Source organism: Primulina eburnea, chromosome 1 (assembly GCF_022965805.1).
Source record: "Primulina eburnea isolate SZY01 chromosome 1, ASM2296580v1, whole genome shotgun sequence".
Lineage (NCBI taxonomy): Eukaryota > Viridiplantae > Streptophyta > Magnoliopsida > Lamiales > Gesneriaceae > Primulina > Primulina eburnea.
In genome coordinates this window covers 57,789,975-57,803,150 of record NC_133101.1, presented here as the reverse complement: position 1 = coordinate 57,803,150, position 13,176 = coordinate 57,789,975, and the positions used below count along the sequence as shown (strand labels likewise).

At 35.9% G+C, this 13,176-nt stretch overlaps 2 protein-coding genes across 6 annotated transcripts in view; one reads left to right on the top strand and one right to left on the bottom strand.

The window, feature by feature from the left end:
• Positions 1-227: 227 nt before the first annotated feature.
• On the top strand, positions 228-3,964 carry LOC140833767 (hydroxymethylglutaryl-CoA lyase, mitochondrial-like). 5 transcript variants are annotated; one of them, XM_073198179.1, is made up of 9 exons: positions 228-336; positions 1,007-1,199; positions 1,424-1,616; positions 1,755-1,934; positions 2,037-2,117; positions 2,194-2,357; positions 2,440-2,576; positions 2,691-2,806; positions 3,513-3,964. In XM_073198179.1, the coding sequence occupies exons 2-9, from the start codon at positions 1,030-1,032 to the stop codon at positions 3,762-3,764; spliced, it is 1,293 nt and encodes a 430-aa protein (XP_073054280.1). In that variant the 5' UTR covers positions 228-336; positions 1,007-1,029; the 3' UTR covers positions 3,765-3,964. The 5 variants fall into 5 exon arrangements, with proteins under 5 accessions (XP_073054280.1, XP_073054288.1, XP_073054258.1 ...); XM_073198187.1 differs by having other exon boundaries at positions 322-340; XM_073198157.1 differs by lacking the exon at positions 228-336 and adding an exon at positions 454-766.
• Positions 3,924-13,176, bottom strand: part of LOC140833757 (uncharacterized) — a 39,015-nt gene continuing 29,762 nt past the window's right edge. The window contains exons 23-35 of the mRNA XM_073198136.1: positions 12,509-12,685; positions 11,395-11,658; positions 10,708-10,806; positions 10,438-10,622; positions 9,619-9,954; positions 8,267-8,420; positions 8,016-8,126; positions 7,021-7,188; positions 6,320-6,443; positions 4,964-5,116; positions 4,768-4,880; positions 4,634-4,693; positions 3,924-4,436 (exon numbers count right to left, since the gene is read on the bottom strand). Of these exons, the coding sequence (XP_073054237.1) occupies positions 4,239-4,436; positions 4,634-4,693; positions 4,768-4,880; positions 4,964-5,116; positions 6,320-6,443; positions 7,021-7,188; positions 8,016-8,126; positions 8,267-8,420; positions 9,619-9,954; positions 10,438-10,622; positions 10,708-10,806; positions 11,395-11,658; positions 12,509-12,685 (2,142 nt within the window). The 3' untranslated portion in view covers positions 3,924-4,238. The remainder of the gene's footprint in view (positions 4,437-4,633; positions 4,694-4,767; positions 4,881-4,963; positions 5,117-6,319; positions 6,444-7,020; positions 7,189-8,015; positions 8,127-8,266; positions 8,421-9,618; positions 9,955-10,437; positions 10,623-10,707; positions 10,807-11,394; positions 11,659-12,508; positions 12,686-13,176) is intronic.

The following is a 13,176-nucleotide window of genomic DNA, read 5'->3' as shown; positions in this document are numbered from 1 at the left end:
ACGGATCGTATTTGTGAGACGTATTATTTTTTATGCTAAGAATATTACTTTTTATCGTAAATATAGATATGGTTGACTTGTCTCACATCCGTGAGACTCACATGAGACTCACTCAAACTCGAATACAAAAATTTAATTCGGGAAGATCGATATTATTTTTGAAATTGATAATAGTCACTTGATAATAAAATAGGCGTAAATATCAGAAGGAGACCAACTACCAACTGAAAAGTACCTAACACCCTCTGTAGTTCTCTGGTGGGTGGTGACCATTGAATTCCTGCCAACAAAATCCAAGCAAAACCCAAATTCCACCACAAATCCAACTCAAATACGGTAGGTAGATTTATTATGAAATGATTTCATGAATCTTTAGTTATAAAAGAGATGAATCATATTTATATTTATAATTTCTCATCGTTCTTGAAAAAATTAATTCATAAAACCGTGCGGTAAACTAGAGTCGATTTTTATTACTGGAATATTGTTTATTATTATACGGGATTCTCCGTCGCGTATCTGCGGAGCCTTCTTTACTATTTGGTCCAGTTGTCCATATTCCCAACTAACCACCGCGCTTATTACTTTCCGTGTTTTACGAGACCACCAAAATACCGTGTTTCGTCGCGGGACGTCGGAGATTTCCGAGATTCTTCCGTATTCTTGGTGTCCAATTTCAGTAAAATCAGAATTTTTTTTTGGGTTATTGGTATGATTACCTTCACTCTCCTCGTTTGCTGTTCTTTCTTGGGAAAAAAAAGGAGAAGTATGGTTAATATTCTTGGCCCGTTGGTCGGTTCTAATTTGATGGGTTATAAAAGAGTGAGGCTGCTGCTTGTTCGGTAGTTTTCTCATGGAAATTGGGCATTGTAATATATGCTTATATGATTTGATATTAGTTAATTCTTTTGTTCGGAGTTTTTCTGTCTGCTGTGATTAGTATGAGGTTTGTGCATCGGTGATCATCTTCTCAAAGCGGTGATTTTTTAGTTTTACTCTTTTTCAGTTATCATTTGCTACATTCCCACTATGTCGAGTTTGGAGGAGCCTCTTGGTCTTGACAAGTTGCCAAGTTTGAGCGAAATTGATCGGGTTCGCAGGTTGTCATCCAGTAATGGGTGCAGGCCTATTCGAGAGGATGTTGGAATGGGAAACTACTGGATTGAAGGGAGAAGCTGCAGCTCATCAAATAGCTGCAAGTAAGTGTAATTTATTAGTTCTTCCAATAAAAATTCCGGGAAAAAGTGCTACCTTAAAAAGAGATTCAGTGAGAATGAGATTGCTTGCAAATAGGAAAATGCATCGATGGAATAAAGCTTTATACTTTGTCTAGTTTCTACTTCTACGACTGTCGTTTTTCATTTATGAGTTTTTTACTGAGGTATTTATCGTTCTACTCACTTGGAGGTGTGTGAATTATTAGTGAGGAGTTTCAAGAGTACAGGCAGGATCCTACCATCACATGGAGAAGACAAAGGAGAGATTTGTTGCAAAGAACTTCAAGTTTAGGCAGGAGCATCAGCCCTCAAGGGACCATGAGTGAGTCGAGATACTCGCCTCACTATAAATGTTGTGCTTACTCCAATGGCATGGACTCCGGAGAAGCAAAATATTGGGTAATTGCCTATCAGAATTTCACTTAAAAATTCTAAAAGCTTTTGTTTGCATTGTGGACATTACAGCTGTGAGACGACTTTGATAGCTCTTATTTTTTCCTTCAATATGATGACTTAGTTCTATCATACCACGTGTAGTTTTTCAAAGACATACCAAGATACGTAAAAATTGTGGAAGTTGGTCCCCGGGACGGGTTACAAAATGAAAAGACGATTGTTCCAACAAATGTCAAGGTTGAATTGATTCGTAAACTTGTTTATTCTGGATTATCGGTTGTCGAAGCTACAAGTTTTGTGTCACCAAAGTGGGTACAGCAGGTAATAAATATTTTCTAAATCATTACTTCAAGTTAATCTCTCGACTAATATCTGTACAAAATGCAAGTGTATCTATTGAATCCTTCTTATCTGCTGAAATAGCTGGCTGATGCAAAAGATGTAATGGCTGCGGTTAAGAACTTTGATGGTGTTAGATTGCCTGTTCTGACACCCAATCTTAAGGTCAGTGTTTGATTTGCTGCAGCAGTTCTCTCATATTCAAGATAAGTTTTCTAATTTTTATATAATTTACTTCTAGGGGTTTGAAGCTGCTGTCTCAGCCGGGGCAAAAGACATAGCAGTTTTTGCATCAGCTTCCGAGTCATTTTCAAAGTCCAATATTAACTGCAGTATTGAAGAGAGCCTTGCTCGTTATCGTGCTGTGACTAGTGCTGCCAGAAAGCTTTCAATTCCTGTGCGAGGGTATAAATAATTGTTGTGTCCAAATCATGAAATCGCATTTCTAAACTAAATTCGTGATCCTGCCATTATTGCTATTCAATAGGTATGTCTCTTGTGTTGTTGGTTGCCCTGTTGAGGGTTCAATCTCCCCTTTGAAAGTTGCGTACGTGGCAAAGGAACTTCATGACATGGGTTGTTTTGAGATTTCACTTGGAGATACAATTGGAGTTGCTACGCCTGGTAAATGTCAAAACTACATCTTGTTTTTGGAACTTAGTTGCATGATGTTTCTTGGCTTTATTCACGTACACTTGTGAGATCCTAGCCAGAGTATATGTGTTTGTACTTGCATAGGTACTGTTCTTCCTATGCTTGAGGCAGTGATGGCTGTTGTTCCTGTTGAGAAACTTGCCGTTCATTTTCACGACACATATGGTCAATCTCTTTCCAATATTCTACTGTCCCTCCAAGTGAGTGCATAATTTTCCCTTTGATTCGTCTGTTGGATTCTTCAATATTCTTTATGATATCAGTAGTAGCGAACCCAAGATTTAGTCAAAATGGGAGGACTCAATATGTTTTTGGAATTCCATTTTTTTTTGGAAAAATTAAATAAGAAAATTATTTTTATATCGAGGGATAATATACCCCGCTCCACCTCTTACTGTTTTTAGCCTTGGCCATTCATTATTTGTTACTTTAAAAAAAAATACTAGTATGCACATGGAAGTGAGAGAATTGTCAGAGCTACTAATTGCTATCCTGTGAATATTGAGTCCTTGAAGATGGAACGAGACAGGGTAAGGTTGCGTAGCATGGATTTAGAATACAAGTAACCCGAGTTACTCGGCAAGCAAAACTAAGTCGGTGCTTGATTCGAGCTCGAGCTACTTTAGCCAATCATGAGTCGAGTTTACAAAGCACTTGATACATTTGTGATTCATAATCGAGCTTTCAATTGGTTATTATGATATGTATATGATTCATAATCGAGCTTTCAATTGGCTGCTATGCTCGACTTGTCTCATTGCTAATGTAGGTGAGCTACAACACTGCTCGAGCTCCAATCACGTGAACTGAGGGATTTTCAAGTCACTTATAAACTCGTGTTTCCTTTCATATTTGTTGCCCATATCAAATGATTGACTCATTTCCCTTATATCTGTGGTTGAATAGATGGGGATTAGAGTAGTGGATTCCTCAGTTTCTGGTTTAGGAGGGTGCCCATATGCCAAAGGAGCTTCAGGAAATGTTGCTACCGAGGATGTCGTGTACATGCTTCACGGTATTGGCGTGACAACCAATGTCGACATGGGAAAACTTTTGCTAGCTGGAGAATACATCAGCAAGTATTTAGGCCGTCAGTCGGGCTCCAAGACAGCTATTGCACTGAACAACATTACTGCAGATTGCAGCTCCAAGAATTAAGATAATGGCCGCTGCTACCATGCACTTTTGCGACAAAACTTATTATTATTATTATTATTTTATATCATATAATATTGGCAGTGTATTATTGATGCATGCTACAATTCAATTGCAAGTTGACCATGATCCATAGCTGAGTTAATGATCAGGTCACATGGATTATAAGTATAAAATCCATCAATGTATCTCATTTCAAAACATTTAAGAATTGGTTGATTCAAATGTCACAACTACATCGCTGTAGTGTAAGATTGATCCTTCAAAATACAGTGAGCTACCCTATTAAAATTGGAGATCAGGATAGTGTACATAAATAACTGCAGTTCCTGTGCTGATGCAACATTGTTTGGATCGCGCCAGTTTCTTTCACTAATAACCAAACTATGCCACTGAGTAAAAGTTGAAATGGGTCCACATGGAGGCACACACGATGCCTGGCTGTAAGGCATACAACTCGCTCTTCTGAGTATATTTTCAACTCTGACCAACTTTCTCCAGTCTTCCTAGGATGTCAACACACTTCCTCAACAAAGACTTGGCATGTTCATTTTTTTCCACTTCGCATATATCTATAAGCTCAGACATGAAGCTCGGTTCTTTCAGATCGATGGGAGGAACAACCACAAACCGATTTGCTAACTCAAGAAGACATTCAGCAGCAGCAATGTGAACCTGAGATCGATGCACTTAACAACTTTAAACCCAATGCAAGTAAAAGTTTTAAAGACTGGACAAAATGCCTATGCCTAGTGCATCAATAATTAATTCCTGTTCGGGTTACAACGCCATCGTGTAGGGGACCAATGGAAAAACTCAGAAAAAAAAGTAATATGTTACCACAAAGCAAGCTTTCGGAAAGAACAAGTCACCTGTCCAATATTTATTGTGCGGAGGGATTTAAGCAATTCAGGTGAGACGGCATAAAATAACTGAAAAACATATAGAAAGTCAAATTAGAGTCCATAATTTTTTTGTAAAAAAGAATCAGGGAACCTAACATTACCTCATGAATGAAAGCGTATATACTGGTCTTTACTAAAGAATCTTGTGAGTCATTTACACCGTGTTGCAACTTTGTGAGAAGCTCTTTGACAGAAGAAAATACTGACATTTTAACTGTTCAAAACACGAGAATTTTAACAGCATGTAAATCTAGTAGGATGGGATCAAAATGAAAAATATAGTGGAATGGCATATACCTGTCCAAGGGAAACTAGGTGAGAGAGAGAACAAATACAGATCAATCAAGCTCTTCTGCTGTTCAAGAATATCGCCAATTCTTGCAACATGGATGCATGCGGTAAGGCATATTAGTACTTTATCATGTATAGCCGGAGAACTATCTGTCTCATCTGCATCAAGAAAGCAGTACTCGAACCAATCACTTGACTAGACGAATTCAACTTACATATTGTCCAATATTTCGTTTAATCCAATTCCATGTCCAATATCTTTACTCGGGGTGTGATTGAATATAACACATCATTTTATCCATGTAAAGTTACATGAGAACTTTTTATCTTTCCCTTTGTCCTTTTGGTTTTTCAAAAAATGGCTTTTATTTTTTCATAGAACAATCAACGACATTGTAGTAATTAATAGACCCCTAGTTGTTTATCGAAGTCAAAATAAACCTTACAAGAGGAATAGTCGAACCCGCAACTCATGGAATACAAGTCAAGAAATACTTTACTATCTAATCCGAACATAAGCAAATCCACATTCTTCTGGTGTGATTATGCCTCTGTTTTTCGGATTGTGTATATCTCCAGTGCAGACCATTCTTACCAAAGGAAGCCCAATTTGTTGGGGGATCCGCTACCAAGTACCTTCTCGGTAAATATGTTTAAAGTGATATACACTAAAGAGACAACAGTTTAGGTTCTTACTCTTCTGCCTCTGCCATATGAGGGTTCATTTTTATAACAAACCAATCAGTGGCAAAACATCAAAATCCAAGACCAGAGGATTTAATATTTTAGGAGATAAAAATGGAACGAGGACCCAATTCAACATAAAGAAAATATTTCTAGATCCTGGAAAACCTTGAGACTTAAGAACATTTTTGAGACCCAATTCATGAAGCATGGAACCAAAAAGAATTTATACCAATTAAAGCAACAAGTTCTAATCCATCTTTTATAAGAAAAGTTCAGATTTCCAAACGTCAATAGTATGGAATTAGCATAAAAAAATAAAATTAGACATTAATGCCTCTCAAATGTGTTACGTTTATGGGCCTGGGAAAAAACAAGCCCATGAGTTATAAAGCCTTAGAATTATCTAGAAAGGAGGAGGATATAAAAACGTGAATGGGGAGAGTAGGTTGGGGATTATGTTATTTTAACTTGAGTGATATCACTAACTTAGGCTAGGGAAATACTAGCATTTAACTAGGGATTTGGATACATGATTTACCTCTGGGTAAATATTTCCATTCAATTCGCAATATAATTAGTTCTTAAATTGTGGTTGCAACAAAATGCCATGTTTTCTCAACATTTTGAAGACATATGATTATGAGAACCCGACTAGTAAATTGAATTGTTTTGTACCTGCTTCAGCATCACTTGCCAGATATATTTGGACTGATTTGACATGAGCAGACAAATTGCTCATCTCATACAACAATGGAAAAACCATGTTAAAGAATTCTGGACTGTCGAAGGCTTTGATAACCTACAAAAAGTGATGTAACATTAAAGCCAAAAGAACATGACAGTGGGAAAAAGCTGAAATAAAATCAAAGGCAGTACAAATATAATATTTTACACCTAAATTTCACTTGAAACTCTGTAGCATGACAAAAGGAAAGCAGTCAACAAGGGGCCACGAAAATTTATAACAAACAACCAACTACAAAAAAATATTCCTTCCAAAATTTTCAATTGAATCATTACATCACATTTCAAATCAACTGTTTAAAACACAACTATTATAGAATCACACATTTTTCTCTTTACTATATTCAAATGACTGATCTCGGAGAGATCCTTCCTTCAACTAAATAAGAGTCCGATCTTACTGGTTGTTGCTGCTTCTTTCCATTAACAAATAATAATTATTTTATCACTCATTTTTCATTCAATCACTACACAACATCACACTATACTACACGATATAATAATGTCTTTAAGGTTTATTTTTTTAAAGTATGAGCAAAAATTTTCCCCAAAACTTTTGAATCGAGTAAAAGCACAACCAAACACGATAGATCTTTCATGATTAAAAATAGCAACAAGCAGAGCATAGGTACCTGCTCAAGACAATTAAATGCTGCTTCACGATACTTTTGTGCTTTCTTTGTGCAGGCCGAAGATATAAGATTCAATATAGCATTTGGGGCATCAGGATTCAAAGCAGATATACTTTTGTGGCAAGATGTACAAACAGCAGATAATGCATATAATACTGCATCCTTTCCCTGTCATATAGTGATATGAAACACTATGATATACATCTAAACGATATGGGGAACCAGTATCGTTCCAAACTAAAAGACATTTATCAAGAAAACTGAAAAGAAAACAAATCAGATGAATAGCAAATCGAATAGTAGACTACACTTGTGAAAAGTGAATTATTGTGGATCATATGCCATGTCCGCTGCAAGCTCATTAAATGGTTTTATTTAAAAGGAAAGTTGCTTGCATGAAATTTTGATCTAGTCTGTACAGAACTAGGGGTTTACTGCATGACATTAAAGCACAATTATTCACTCATGAAAAAAGCATTTCAAAACTTACATAACAAAGAAACTTAAATGCTAACAACTAGATCATCTCAGATAGTTACCAGACCTAATAAAAAAAACATGGTGTGGATGCTCTTTTGGCATCCTTAGAAGCATGTTCTCAGGCTCTCAACAAAATGTCCAAGCGGCCAAAGCACACGCATCGCATGTGCAAAAATTGACGATAAATCCGAGGCGTTGTGATTTTTAGGCAGCGGTTATATTTTTATTTGAGCGGGAAACTGAAAAGAGGAGTGTTGGTTTAATTTGGATGGAAAACTGAATCAGAAGTGGGAGAATGAATAATTAAATTTGTAATATATTTCGTCTTTAAAAAAGATATTAGGGACATTTATGGAATTTTAAAAAAGACTACACCAACACACCAAAAGTTAGTTACTCTAGAGGGTTTAACTTTAATTAATAATATAGATTTAAAACTATCACTACTTGATAAAGCCATGTTTTGCATATTTCATGTGATCGATTGAATACCATAAACAAAAAAATATACCTACCTCCCATAAACGTCCAGGAAGTTCCTTCATAAGAGAATTCAGCAACAAATCATGATGTGACGATAATATTTCACCAAGGACTTCGCTGAGCTTACGAACTGCTTGAGATGCCTGCACATTCTAAGAAAAATTAACAATTCCCACAAGAAAAAAAGATTGATATTTTGTGAGATGGTATGGTAGCGTATGATCATTCTACACAAATTCGGAAAAGAGAAAACGTCAAAACACGAAGAAGAGATTGAACATGCCTTCTTTTTACTTGCCCATGAGGATGACACGATCCCTTCATTGATAAGAGTAACAATTTCTCCCAAGTAAAGTTGAAGAGTTATCCGTTCACTGCTCATGTTTTCCTCCCATAATTCTTCATAAAGACTAGAAATGATTTTCTCATCTTCAAATCTGCATAAGAATATTCATGTTCGTCTTAATAAAACACCAGAATTAATAAAGACACGCTGAGTGGATTTCTAGTCCGCTTATTGTAACTAAAAGTTATTAAGTATTTAATAAAATATTGCTTCTCATAAAAAAAAACTGACACAGTGAATAAAACTGATAAGCAGTAACAGTTAATCAGAACAAAAGGTTCAAGCTTGTAATTTGTCAGAAATGTGTCAACTGACTTGAACTCCTAGGGGGTTAAACATTAAAGAACATGTAATTCTATACGGTCCTTGCATCACAAAGTCAAGAATCACCATTCTGATTATCTCCAATAAAATGCAGCCGGAATGCTACAATTCTATAATCTATGAACAGAGCCGTGAAATCCAAAATATGAGCATGTGATGTCTTCAAAGCCCATTCCAATAAAGAACTATTCGAGAAGACTAGGGCTCAGACAGAAGACAGAAAATGATGAGAACATAAACAGTCTCAATCTACAATAAACAAATATATTCAATGATCGAATATATAAAATGATAAGTCATATCCCTCTTGGGATCTCTGTTGACAGGAGAAGCTATTAAATACCTTAAATAACTACCAAGTTTTTCTTTTTTTTCCTCCAATTCGAAGAGAATATGAACAATAAGCAAAACCCTCTTTCACCATGTTCCTCTCCCTTCATGATCACTCAATCCCCAATTCCAAGTGACAATATAAATATGGTTCTAACGGGTATCTCAGAAAAGCATTCATTTGAATGGTTGCATTGGTTCACTTAGTCTTTGTGCCACCACTATTATCTCTCAGCGAAATAATCAATTTTATGCGATCCAGATTGATTTCCAAATTATGCTCGTCATTGTATCCATCACAAGTGTGTCGCAAGGAACATTCTTGATTTGGTTTCCATGGAAAAGTATTTGAAAAGAGAGAAATCCATCTTTTCTTCTTTAAAAGAGAGGGCAAAACATCGTATGAAAATTGAAACACTAACAGCATGAACACCCATAGATCATTGGCTCTTTACCACAAGCCACTATTGAAATGCTCGACTAAGTATAAGGTTTTAAACGTGTATATATCAATTAAATATGTGACATCGATGAAGAAATAAGAGGGAAAAAAGAGAATCATCAAGGTTTTAGTTTGTAAAGAAGGAATCTTTTTTGCAATTAACATCTGAAAGATAGCAAGAGCTTGATTCAACCTTGACATGAAAATAACTGGAACTATAATGGCATGATATCCACTCAATACATCAGCAGCCATGGATGCATAGCTTTTCAACAATAGTGCACATGAAATTTGATCATTCCTATCACCATATTGTAAATTTGCAGTATCTTCGATCAATTTCTGGGCCTGGGATGGAGCTGCATACTTCAAAACCAGCGCACATGCATTTGCGAAGGCACGTTTTGATGCAACACTTTTTTCATCCCTCACAACTGGAAGTAACAGCTTCAATAGTAAAGGTGTGAATGGCTTCACGCTAACACCAACCTTTTGGACTAACAAACTGATAAAATTTGCCACACCAACCCTGTGATAGTGATATGATAATTCAACTTGTTAGATAGCTGGACATCATGAACACATTGATTGGCAATCTCCAGTCGCAATTGAAAAAAAAATTGTACATGAGTCCAAATTTCACGTGACAACCCTAATGCAATACTGTCGCAACAAAGTATTTTTGTTGCAGTGATAGGTTCATTAAAATTAAAAGAACAGTAAAAATGTTAGTTTTTTTAATAATAATAAGAAAATTACATTTATGTGACGTTTGGAAGTTATCTTTTAGCAGTATATCAGATTATCTCGCAACTCACTTAAAATTAACGGTATCACACCTTTGAATCATCAATATGCGGGTGGGTCATAATAAAATTTTGTTTATATCTCATTGCAAAATAGAGTCATGTAGAAGTAACTTTTGGATACATTATGCTAGGCCCAATATATGAACCGAGTCGTGGAACTTTACTTTCATGAGTTTCAAAAGTGCAAACAATTTTCTAATTACCTGGTATTCAAACCCACACCAGATCGAACCAACTGCGCAAGCCGAGGAACTAATAATTCAAGCGAATTGGAGTCGACAACATCAATGCAAATTTCAAGAGTTTCCCACATTGGAGATCCTCTAGCAATTGAAATCCTCAAATTTTCAAGTTTTTCAGTTTGTATCCCAACACTTCCTGCATGCAACTAATAAAGAGAGGAAGATAAGGAACGGAACGAAGTTAAAAAAATGATACTTGCCAAATGCAAACGGTGGTCATATCATTCATACCTCAACATAATTCATTCCTTGATCTTCCAAGCTAGACAAACTTTCTAACATACAACACACCAGATCATTTAAATATGGACGAACTGTAACACCCGCACCCTGAGATAATTCACATACAAAAAAAAGTGAGTTATAAAATAGGCAATCAAGAGGCAGTTTGAGTTCAAATCTGTTCTTGACAGAAATTTAAGAAAATATTGTGAGAATATATGGATCTAAGAATATTTTAGAGTACAAGGACTTTTTAGTGTCTTTACAGAAATATCTGGTGTACCTCAGATTGAGCATAAATATTGACAGGTTTGGGTTAGAACAAGTCAAGTACCACTCTGTAAAACGGAATCTAACTCGAGCACTGATGGAAGAAAATTAACTCGAGACTTAGAACAACAATGGCACAATATAAGAAATTATTCAAAGAAAGGTGAATGATGCTACTGGTATTGACTACATGCAATGCAGTCTGTTGCCCAATAAAAATATGGCACATCAATGCACTGACTGCTTAGACTGAGGTAAACAAAAAGTAACGCTTTGCTGGGAAGCAGGCTCATAATATACAATACAGTAGGTCTGCTATAAATACATGCAACAGTAGAGAGAAAAATATTGGATGAACTTAGAGCCACCAACTGTAAATTAACAAGTTTAATGTCACCCAGCTGTTAAAAGGCTGAAAGAAATCACCTTCGCCAGCCTTGTGACCATGCTGATAGATGCCTTGCGAATACTTCCGACTTTACTAGCAATACCTTCTGTGAGCAGTAGAGGCAAAACCGTAGCCATGGTTTCTCTCGCCTCAGGCTCAGGTGTGAGAGAGACATCACATAACCTTCCAGTTAAAGAAGTAACAGCACGGCATAATCTGTCACCTGCATTTCTGACAGTCTCCTTAATATCATCCATGGCCCTAAAAGCAGCAGTCCATATTCTTTTTAAATGCTTCCCAACCTATAACATAACAGAAAAGGAAATAGTAAGACTAATTTTTTTTCTGGGATCTCCTATAAGCTTCTTTCGGTCAACAAAACACTGTCAACAACCTCAGGGATCTAGAATTCAAAACATGGTCGCCGATCCTAGCACGCAACAGACAATATAAAAAAGAGAAAAACTTGTAACAATTTATAGAAGCCAATTACATTGTTGAGTGCTCTATGGGACCATGATAACTTCAACATATAAACTACAAATCCATTAATCAAATGCCATTAGCAAGATAAGATGACACAAATTTTTTAACTTCGAGTTTTCAATTTTCGAGTTCAATATTGACTCAAACACAAGATTGACTGTCAATCATTTTTTAAATATAGAATGAAAAACTAAAATATTTTTTTTGCAGCAAATATACCTTCATCCGACATACATACTGTCGTGCATAAGAAGGGTCTAGCTAAATTTTGGGTGTTGCTGACAAATGTCAGTTCACAAAAATTCACAAGCACCTAAATAGCATGTAAGACATAAAAAATGAATAAAATGTGATTGATAGCAACAGAGAATGGCAATAATTCATACGATCAGCGATGAATCGAGAAGAAGAAAGTCGTGTGATCAATTCCCACAATTAGTCGATAGGGTTACAACAAAGAGGTGTAAAGATCACACGAAGGATTTGGCACATGACATGCAAAACAATAAATAGGACTCCAAATTTGACTAATTTATCTGTTAGAACAGATGTACTACTGGTTAGCACATGGAAAACTGAAACTGAAAGTAATTTCAGACATAGCACACTCAGTGAAAAATAAATCGCGAAATAGCATTGCCGATAAAACCACATATCTAAACTAACCTGATCAAATCTTCGTCCTTGAAGTATATCCGCAACAGCAAGACAAGAAGCCTCCCTAGACCGCCAAAGCCTAGATCCACATTGTATCAAGAGATCATCTAGAATAAGGTCCAAATGTTCGTCAATGGCTCTTTTCGTATCTGCCACTAATGATTTCCAGATATGCGTCATCGCATCCTGATGCAGTGTAGGAGGTCAAAACAAAGCTAGAATAGAATTATAGAGGCAAAAACCTAAAATGATATTGATAGGGGAAAATATCAAGCTATGTTTGTCTTATCTTTAAAAACAAAAACACTACTATCTCATTACCATTTTATTTCTATCAAATTCATTTTCACATCTTTTAAAATAAACTATTACCTAGGGATCACAATTTTCTCCTAACCTAGTGGAGAATCCAATATCCGACTCCAATGGAGAAAGGTATAGAGTGAAGTTTTTACCTGATTAAATAAATACGTAATCGGTTGGGATTTTCGGGTATACGGATGGAGGCAGATCTTAAATAATCCAACACATACCCGAATACCACATATATATATATATATATATATGTGGTATTCGGGTGTGTGTTGGATTATTTTAAAAAAAAATCGGCTATGACATTAATTCTAATATGCTTTTGTTGAATGATATCAGTTGGATGAAAAGAAGAAAATTATTAC